General features: G+C 54.4%; 2 protein-coding genes across 2 annotated transcripts; both read left to right on the top strand.

The window, feature by feature from the left end:
- Window positions 1–5,232: 5,232 nt before the first annotated feature.
- Window positions 5,233–6,437, top strand: LOC101770466 (leucine-rich repeat receptor-like protein kinase PXC2). Its single transcript, XM_022828057.1, has 2 exons — window positions 5,233–5,516; window positions 5,564–6,437. The coding sequence occupies exons 1-2, from the start codon at window positions 5,233–5,235 to the stop codon at window positions 6,435–6,437; spliced, it is 1,158 nt and encodes a 385-aa protein (XP_022683792.1).
- A 2,138-nt stretch (window positions 6,438–8,575) lies between these two features.
- LOC111255725 (LRR receptor-like serine/threonine-protein kinase FLS2) lies at window positions 8,576–9,135 on the top strand. Its single transcript, XM_022828053.1, has 2 exons — window positions 8,576–8,792; window positions 8,837–9,135. The coding sequence occupies exons 1-2, from the start codon at window positions 8,576–8,578 to the stop codon at window positions 9,133–9,135; spliced, it is 516 nt and encodes a 171-aa protein (XP_022683788.1).
- Window positions 9,136–9,798: the final 663 nt, after the last annotated feature.

Genomic DNA, 9,798 nt, shown 5'->3' with positions numbered 1-9,798 from the left:
CTCCGCCTGAAGACGGTTGAGAGCCCTCCGTGCGGCATCCTCCGGCACCGGCGGGAGAGAGTCCTTAACCCGGGTCAGCGAGCCCTGTGAGGCGAAAAAGAGGATCCACATCGGAACAACGAGACGGCAGAACATCAGGGGGGAGAAGTAGTGACCCAGACGCCTTACCAGGTCCACGAAGCCCTGCTCCGGGCGCATCGGCGGGTGCCCGGGGACCGGGTACTCGACATCCTTGTCCTCCAGCGCCTCCCGGAGCCGTTGCTGGATCTCGGAGGCGGCGAGCGCGCCTATCGCCAGGACGGTGCCCTCGGGCGGCATGTCAGGGGTCATGACGCCAAGGGGCCGGATCCGGAGCATCAGCGGCGCCACCTGCCGGGCGTGGTATGCGCCGATGACACCGGCACCAGTGAGTCCCTCCCGCTTCAATTGCCCGATGGCTTGCAGGAGGTCGGAGATCTTCTTCTTCTCCTTCTCCACCGGCCCGTACGCCCACACGTCGGGCGCCGCGTCGATAGTACGGCCGGTGAACGTCGGCAGGGGGGAGTTCGGGTAGTTCTTCACGTAGAACCACTGGTTGTGCCACCCCTTATGGGACACAGAGGTCTTCACCGTCATATATTCCTTGGAGCGAGTATGACGGAGGTGGATGCCGGCACACCCAATCGGCACCAGAGGCGACTGTTGCTGGCTTCCGGCCTTCCCGGTCTTCTGGTAGAGGCTCACCGTGAAGAAGTACTTCCACAGCTCGAAGTGGGGCTCAATCCCCAGGAATCCCTCGCACAACGCGACGAACGCCGCAATGTGCTGGATCCCGTTGGGGTTGAGGTGCTGGAGCTCGAGCCCGTAGTAGTGGAGCAGCCCGTGGAAGAAACGGCTTGGAGGGGAGGCGAATCCCCGCTCGTGGAAATGGGCGAAGGAGACGACGTAGCCGGCGGGCGGCGACGGAACCTGCTCCGTCTCCGGCAGCCTCCACTCGTCCGCCGCCGTCCTCTCGCAGAGGAGCCCCTTCCGCACCAGACCTTCGGCGCGCTTGGCAGTGAAGTGGGAGACTCCCCAGGAAGCCATCACCAAAGAAGGAAGAAGACCGACGAAGACGAAGACGAAACGCGCGGCGAATGGCAACGGGAACAAGGAAAACAAAGCGAGCGCAGGAGAGCTAGGAAGGCAAGAAGGCTTGAGCGTGAAAGGAGAGGAACCAGAGCAGCGTGTTCCAGCTTTTATAGGAAGAGTACCGGGGAAGCCAAACCGACGCCCCGGCCGCCATAAATGCGGCGCCAGGTACGCCCCTGCCACGCCCGTTTCCTTTCGAAAATCGCGCGCACGATCAGCCGCGAAAAAACATCCTATCTTCCTCGATCCGCGGGACAGCGCTTCCATAACTCCACTCCCCGGGCTCCGCGCCCATGACGCTCCGCACGATCGGCCCTGGCACATCAGCCGCCCCGCTCCGGTCCAACGCCCACAGGGAGGTAAGAAAGGGATACGGGGCTGAAAACGCCCCTACGGCCCAATACGGTCCAGGAGTTCGAAAACTGGCCCAACACGGGTTCGACAGTTGCCCCAGGACATCCCCGAGCAAGGGGTGAGAAGGGACGGGCCCGCTAGTGGCCAACACCCAGGCGAGCAAACGCCAAGGGCGCCCCAACCTCATATTCGAGTCCCGCTCAGTATAAAGTTCATGGTTTTTCCACGGGGAAAGGCAATGAGCCCTCAGGTCCAATCGAACAGATCCGAGAACTATATGAACTGACTGGCGGGAAATTGGAGTACGCCACCAGCTTGGCCCGAGCCGGACCCCCCCGAACGGGGACCGGGACTCCACTCGAACTTACCCGTTTGCAGCTCAAACGAGCACCACGGTTCGTCCTACGCGGATAACGTGGCCCGGCTCAACCCCTCCGTCCTAGCAAACGGACGCTTGAGGGGCAACGATCAAAAAGTCGACCTGGCCTACCGATCGGTTTCCTGCAACGAGCAGGAGCTCGGGGGTTAGCCTCGCAAAAAACTACCACACGTGTGGTCACAAACTGACAGGTTCTCTCGAGCATGGCGAATAATGGAACAAGCACGCCATGATACAGGAACCGACGGCAAACAAGCGAAAGGAGCCTCCGGAGGAGCACTCCTGCTCCACCACAGGCTCGGGGGCTACTGTTGGGGGGAAATATTAAACGACCCCCTAACACGCAGCTTAAAGAAACAAACATGAAGGCCCAGGCCCACCGAAGCGTGATCAAGTCTCCGCCTCGCCCGACCCCAGCGTCAGGATCGGGAACGCCCGACCTCCCTCCGCAAGGTCTCCGCCTCGACCGACTGCGCCCCCAGGGTCGGGAGCCCCCGACCCTGTACCACGAAGGTTCCGCCTCGCCCGACCCCGAGCGAAGGAGTCGGGCACGTTGAGGCCCACGGGTCAGAATCCTCCTCGGATACGTTCCGTATAGACAAGACAAATCCGGTGGGGCCCCCCGTCGGACTCACCATAAATGCGCCGCAGAGAAGGCAGGGCGCAGGGCGACCGCGCCCCCCACGCAACCCGGCGCAAGTACCCGCGCACGGCCATCCCGTACGAGCTACAGTACTGACGGCCAGCTCCTATTCGTCGCAAAGCACTCATGACCTGCGGCGACCGGAGCGAAGCAAGGAGCGGCCCCGTCCTCGGGTCCCGCACGCCCTCGGGCCCCGCGCCAACGGCAGTACAGGCGTAAAACTCCCCCTCTCTACAAGCTATCACCAGAGCGGCGGTATCCACCGTCCTCCCTAACGGACGGCAGGGTGATGACGAAACCCCCTCATCATGATCTATCCTGATACCTACGAACGTCGAAGTAGCTACCTGCGAGGAGCTGCAACACTTGGCATCCGGCGGCCACCCCTTCGAGCATGCACGACGGCACGCGTTCAGGGTCGGCAGGACGTCGGGCGCCATGGGCCCCTGCCCTCCTTCCCACCAGACCTTTTTTACCATCTCACTCTTTACCTTTTATCTGATCCCAATTGTAACTCCGGCCGGCCCCTTGCGATATAAAAGGGGAACCTAGAGCCGGGGGGAAAGGGGGATCGATCGGCAGACCAAGAGATCAACACTTCTCCTAAGAACACGAAAAAGAAAAAGAGACCTGGGACCAGTCCCTCTCTCGCCTGTCTGTAACCCCCTACTACAGAATCCCCGCGCGGGCAACACGAACATCCCCGATACTGGACGTAGGGCTCCCTTTGCCCGAACCAGTCTAATCCGTGTCTCCCGTGCAACCATCTGAGGCTCACGCGCATAAAAGAAATTTACTAGTCTAAGTCCTGATCCGCTGATCTTGACAACGACACTAGATATATTTCACGATTTAACTGGCGTTATTCTTTTAGTTGTAGGCGACGTGCCAGTCGACGCGAGACGCTAGTGGTGACTTCATCAATCTCGAAGATTTGCCAGCTCAGTCTTTTAGAGGTGCTCGTAGGGGTAGGATTGCATGCGCGTGTTCGTAGAAGTAAGTGTGCATGCGTATATACGAGCGTTTACGTTTGTACCGTGTAATTCGTAAAAAAATCAATACGTGAGACAAGTGGGGGAATGTAAGAATAATTTGTTCAAAAGTGTGGCTCATGTAATTTAATGAGTTAATTCCAATTAGCGTTCTAGTGTGATACATGGTTGCTAGATTGAAAGATGTAGAATTATTGGGTTTAAGTACCCTCTTCTCTCCCTTCGAACTTATAAATTTTTTTTTCCTATAGCTGGGATAACCGAAAAAGTTCACAGAGGAGTATTTTGGTAACTTCACAATTCACAAACATTTATATTGACTGAACCTGCACGTAGCTAAAACACTAGCCGGACTGAGCATGCATTTAACTCTTCCTAGGCAAATTAAATGTTGGATGAGGTCATATATTTTATCGAAAATTATGCACCTGACAGTGACGCGAAGAGTGTACTAGGACATCACTTTTGTACGGACGGTCAGCCAGGCGATAGCAACAGAGAATCAGCATCATCAGTCCTGTCCTCGTCGCAACCATGTCCTCGTCGCAACCATAAACGAACAGGGGCGAACGGGGTCTTCGTCTTCCGCGGTTTGCTGCAAATGCTACGTCTCGATAGACGCACTGCTACTTCAGCAGCAGTTCACTCCTCGAATACCAGAGACAGTTGGATTGAGGGTGTTAAAGTTTAACACCCAGTTTTAACACTTTTTAACACTTTGAGATCCAAACAGATGTGTTAAAACTTAGGTGTTAAAGTTTAACACCCAAAAAACTTTAACACCTCAAGGGGGTGTTAAAAGTTGTTAAACTTGTTAAAAGTAGTCCCCCTCTTCACTTTTTCCCACCATTGCCCCCTTCTCTCTCCTCCCTCTCTCTCCGCCAGCCATAAATGAGGGGGCAATAGAGTCATTTCCCATCAAAGGTGTTAAAGTTTAACACACCATCCAAACACCCCAATGTGTTAAACTTTAGCACTCCATTTGAGAGTGTTAAAATTTTAACACTTGTTAAACTTTAACATGAGGTATCCAAACAGGCCCTAAATTTTAGCAAATTTTAGGCTAGTAGCAATACTAAAAATTTAAAGTACATCTAATAACACTTTTTAATCTGATGAATTATCGAGTAAAATTAGGGGGTGTTTGGTTCCACCTTACTAAACTTACCAAACACCCTTGCTAAATTTAGTCCTAAATTTACCAAACACCCCTACTAAACTTTGGTTGCTAAACTTTAGCCCATAAGCAACCTTTTGGTTGCTAAACCTTATTAAAAGGTGGGGTGGACACCCTTTGCCCCCATTAATGCCTGTCTGGATACCCCCTCTCTCATTAAGGGCAAATAGGTCATTGTCCATCTCATTAAATGCTGTTTAGCTCAGGGAACCAAACAATCATGACTAAAGTTTAGCAACAACACTTTAGCAACTTTTAGCCCCTAAAGTTTAGCAAAGGTATCCAAATAGACCCTTAATTATATTTGCACGATTGCTTTCTTAATTAGCAAGTCTAGCTCGGACGTCGATGATGGGAGTAAACGATCGATTCGTTAACTGAGCTAGAAGATATTACGAGGACGATGGTCTGAAAGTTATATAAATAATTTTTTGGGATAAATTTTGAAAGTTAAATGAAATGGGACTGAGGGTGTGGGACTGAGGGAGTAGTTCACACCTCAATCAGTCGTCATCTTGCTAAGCATCGTTCACACACAGATCGATCGGGAGCTGATCACAGTACTCGTACGCTAGCCATGCACGCGGCGATCCTCTTCGTGGCGCTGACCGCACTCGGCGGAGGCGGCTGCGTCCCGAGCGAGCGCGCCGCGCTCCTCGACGTGAGGCGCGGCTTCACCGGCGACCCGGACGGCGCGCTCTCCTCGTGGACGGGCCTGGACACCGACTGCTGCCGGTGGCGCGGCGTCGTCTGCGACAACGCCACGGGCCGCGTGGCGGAGCTCCGGCTCTGCAACGCGCTCGCCGACGCCGGCAGCACGGGCCTCAGCGGCAAGATAAGCCCCGCGGTCCTCCGCCTCCCGCGGGTCGCGCACCTGGACCTCAGCGGCTCAGCCACAACAGCTTCAGCCGCGGCGGCGTGGCGTCGCCGTCGCCGCCGCTCCCGCGGTTCATCGGTGCGCTCTCCACCCTCCGGTACCTCAACCTCTCCAACACGTACGTCACCGGCGAGGTCCCGCCGCAGCTCGGGAACCTGTCAGCGCTGGTTACTCTCGACCTCAGCTACCTCGCCGGCCTCTACTCCGCCGACCTCTCCTGGCTCGCCGGCCTGACCTCGCTGGAGTACCTCGACATGGGGTCGGTGAACCTCAACGCGTCCGTCGGCTGGGCGCGCGACGTCAACACCCTCCCGTCCCTGGGCGTCCTATCCCTGCCGTTGTGCGAGCTGACGATGACGCCGCCGGCGAACCTGACACGGCTCCAGCGTCTCGACCTCTCCTCGAACGCAATCAACGCCTCGACCGCCGAAGACGCCTGGTTGTGGCACGTGCCGACCCTCACCTACCTCGACCTCTCCGGCAACTCGCTGTCCAGCCCGTTCCCGGACGCCATCGGCAACATGACGGGTCTCCAGGTGCTCGACCTCAACGGCAACGCCATGGCCGGCATGATCCCGGCGACGCTACAGCACCTCTGCCTCCTGCAGGTCCTGGACATGACGGTGAACCAGATCTCCGGCGACATGTCGGACTTCATGGCTCGGCTCCCTCGCTGCGCGCTGGGGCACCTCCGGGTCCTGCAGCTGTCGGCGGCCAACGTATCCGGGCGTCTGCCGGAGTGGATCGGTGACATGTCTCAGCTGACATATCTTGATCTCTCCTTCAACAATCTAGCAGGAAAGATACCCCAAGGAATCGGCAAGCTCTCAAAGCTCACCAGGCTCTTCCTGAACAAGAACAGCCTGAATGGCAGCTTGTCGGAAGCCCACTTGTGGATCCAGTGAGCTTGGAGTGGATCGATTTGTCGCATAACTCAATGTCGATGGAGATCAGGCCTACCTGGAAGCCTCCTTGCAAATTGGTCTATGCTTACTTCCCTGATGTCAGGATGGGACCTCAGTTCCCAGCATGGATCAGGCACCAGCCAGAGATCAGGTACCTTGACATCTCTCATTCAGGTATAGTGGACACACTGCCACGGTGGTTTTGGAAGTCATTTGCAGATGCAGTTTACCTGAACATCTCGGTGAACCAGATCAGTGGAAGGTTGCCATCTTCTCTGAGATTTATGAACTCTTCGCTTGCGATATATCTCGGAGCGAATAACCTCACTGGTTCTGTGCCATTGTTACCAGAGAAGCTGCTTGTGTTGGATCTCTCAAGGAACTCCTTATCTGGCCCAATTCCATCAGAGTTTGGAGCCCCTGAATTAGTGGAGCTGGATGTCTCCTCCAATAGGATCAACGGAACAGTGCCTGAATCTCTCTGTCAGTTTCCAAACTTAATGCATCTGGATGTATCCAACAACGATCTGCTTTAGGGGGAGATCCGGAAAAAGCGGATCAGCCCCCGCGTCACCCCTCACGGGAGGCACCTCCAGCGTCCGCGCCGCCGGGCCTCCACCAGTGCTTTCACCTCGTCGTCGCCGGAGCGCGCCGCCGGAAGTCCGGTGGTCGCTAGGAAGGCGACAGCGAGGTCTCTCCTCCTCTCCCTTCACTACCTCGATGACGAGCCTGCCGGCCCTGCGGGGGCCTGGCGCGGAGCGGGTGACGGCGCCTGCGACCACGCTCGCAGCAGGGCGGCGACGCCCTCGCCGGTCCTCCGCGGCGCGAGCCTCCTCAGTTCCCGTCCCTAGAACGGGGGCGGCAGGGCCACATCCACGACGCAGCGACGCCGTCGTCAGCTTCGCGGGGTCCGCCTCCGCGGCGGTGACGCTGCACCGCAGCACGCCGTTCCGGGTGCTCCTGCACGCGACGGACGCGAGCGTCTTTCTGCTCAACGGCGGCGACGTCCCCTCCGGGCGGTCGCTGTCCGTGGTCTGCGTCGGCCCGCGCCCCTGCTTCTGCCTCCAATGCTCGGTTGGATCTGCTTAACCTTACCGGGGAAGGATGGATTCATTCACGAACCGCGTACTCGCAACCAAGTGCTCATGACCTCGCCACGCGGCAGGTGTGGTATGGGACGTATTTCGTCAATGTCAAGGTTGGTAGTGCTTCAGCCTCCGATGATCCGTGGTGACGTAATATGAGACGTGTTCCGTCGACCCTTGGGGCTATGTTGTGCTAGGCTAAAGTATGATGGCGAAAATTGTGCTAGCCTTGGCCAGCTTCGATGGTGATAATGCCTTTGAGCACCGTTTTACCTCTTGAGGGCGCTGTCAATTTGTCTCGAGCCCACCCATCACCAAATCTCCATGTGAAAACTTTATCCTAGCGGGCAGCGGTGGTAGCAACTATCGTTGTTTCCTCGGTGGAGGCGTCGTTTCGGAGATTTTGAGTGGTGGTGTACTTCATGCGGATATTGTAGTTGTCCAACTTAGATTCTTCAATAGCAACCGGTATCTTGCTCGTCCCTAATGAAGTGTGGATAGTTTAGTTTTGCTGCGATCTTGAGCCTGTGTTCAGAGAATCAATCAGCAGATGGAGTTGCCACTCTTCTTCGTTGTTGGATTGGCTGATGCTTTAGTTTCAATTTCACTCATTGAGTAGAAGTCGTTTCATTTGAAGGAGACTTTACGAAACAAGATGTATATGGAGATTACTTAAGTAGTTAGTTTGTCAGAGAATTTGAGTTGTATTTTCTTATTTTGTTATTTCTCTTTAGTACATCAGATTTTGGCTACATGTTTTTTTTGAAACATGCTGATGTTTTGGCTACATGTTTTTTTTGAAACATGTACCCTTATGTAATCTTTGTGGTTTGAAGCTGGAATATCGTCTTACATTATTAAGAAAATAAGGTGCTGAAATGTGTCGTCCAATGGCATTCCTTATGTAATCTTTGTGGTTTGAAGTTGGAATATCATCTTCCATTATTAAGATGCTGAAATGTGTCGTCCAATGGCCTTGGTCTTACTACTCTCATCTTGTACAACAACAATCTTTCAGGGGAATTCCCAGTGTTCCTGAAACACTGCAAGGACATGACATTCCTTGATCTAGCTCAGAACATGTTCTCCGGGATCCTACCGGAGTGGATCGGGAGCAAATTGCCATCCTTGACGCATCTTCGGTTGAGATCAAACATGTTCACTGGTAACATCCCTACTCAGCTTGCAGAGCTTGGTGATCTGCAGCTCTTGGACCTAGCCGACAACAGGATATCAGGCTACATACCTAGTTCTCTTGGAAACATGACCGGCATGACTCAAGAACACCCCCACTTGTTCTGAAGCCATTGACAGGCTACGGCGCATCGGGGAACGATCGGATTGTGGACAGCCTTCCAATTGTGACAAAGGGACAAGATCGTGGGGTTATCTACATGGTGAGCCTTGATCTTTCGGACAATGTTCTCGACGGAGAGATCCCGGAGGAGCTTTCTGCTCTCACAGGATTGGTGAACCTGAACTTGTCCAGGAACCACTTGACTGGGACAGTCCCATGGTACATTGGTGCTATCAAGAAGCTCGAGTCCCTCGGCTTGTCGAAGAACATGCTCTCCGGTGGTATTCCATCTAGTCTATCAGACTTGACTCACTGAGCCATCTGAACATGTCCTGGAACAATCTGTCGGGGAGGATACCTCAAGGGAACCAGCTCCAATCACTTGCCAATCCAGCATACATCTACACTGGCAATGCCGGTCTCTGCGGGCCGCCTCTGTTGAAGAATTGTTCCTCTGGAGACGATGATGGTGTTCAGGCTCCTCTCCATGGAGAGAAAGGTTTACCGAAGATTGTGTTCTTTTACCTTGGACTGGCTGTAGGATTCGTGGTGGGGCTTTGGCTGGTGTTCTGCTCCTTGCTGTTTGTGAAGACGTGGAGATTTGCGTATTTTCGGGCCATTGATAAGACGTATGATATTGTGTATGTTTTTGTTGTTGTAAGGTTGTCGAGTCGTGGTGCGAAGGAAAGCACTACGAGCTAAGCAGATTATTTACTGCACACGTGAAACGATCATATATGTTGTAACATTGTAAATTAATTCTTGTCTTTGTCTGCAATATAAACGTAGTTCAAGTTTGCAGCATCCTCACTGACCCGCTCCTGCTCTGGTTCCTCGCTGTCTGTGATGTAAATTAGCTTCTCGTGCTCCTCCTCCCCCTTTCTGTCAGTCCTGCTTTTCCCGGCTTCGCCGTGTAAGACCTTGGCCTGGGGCCATCCTTGATCAATGAAAATTCAGTGGGCTACTTCCCTCCCCTCCC

This window comes from Setaria italica, chromosome I, assembly GCF_000263155.2.
Source record: "Setaria italica strain Yugu1 chromosome I, Setaria_italica_v2.0, whole genome shotgun sequence".
Classification (NCBI taxonomy): Eukaryota; Viridiplantae; Streptophyta; class Magnoliopsida; order Poales; family Poaceae; genus Setaria; species Setaria italica.
This window is presented reverse-complemented; position numbering and strand designations above follow the sequence as displayed.

What these genes read in the sequence shown, in the direction of transcription:
- LOC111255725 (XM_022828053.1), top strand. Translation starts at nt 8,576, where the DNA reads ATGACATTCCTTGATCTAGCTCAGAACATGTTCTCCGGGATCCTACCG. An exon ending in TTCTCTTGGAAACATGACCG is followed by an intron (nt 8,793 to 8,836) that starts GCATGACTCAAG and finishes AGCCATTGACAG; the next exon opens with GCTACGGCGCATCGGGGAAC.
- LOC101770466 (XM_022828057.1), top strand. Translation starts at nt 5,233, where the DNA reads ATGCACGCGGCGATCCTCTTCGTGGCGCTGACCGCACTCGGCGGAGGC. An exon ending in CCCGCGGTCCTCCGCCTCCC is followed by an intron (nt 5,517 to 5,563) that starts GCGGGTCGCGCA and finishes CAACAGCTTCAG; the next exon opens with CCGCGGCGGCGTGGCGTCGC.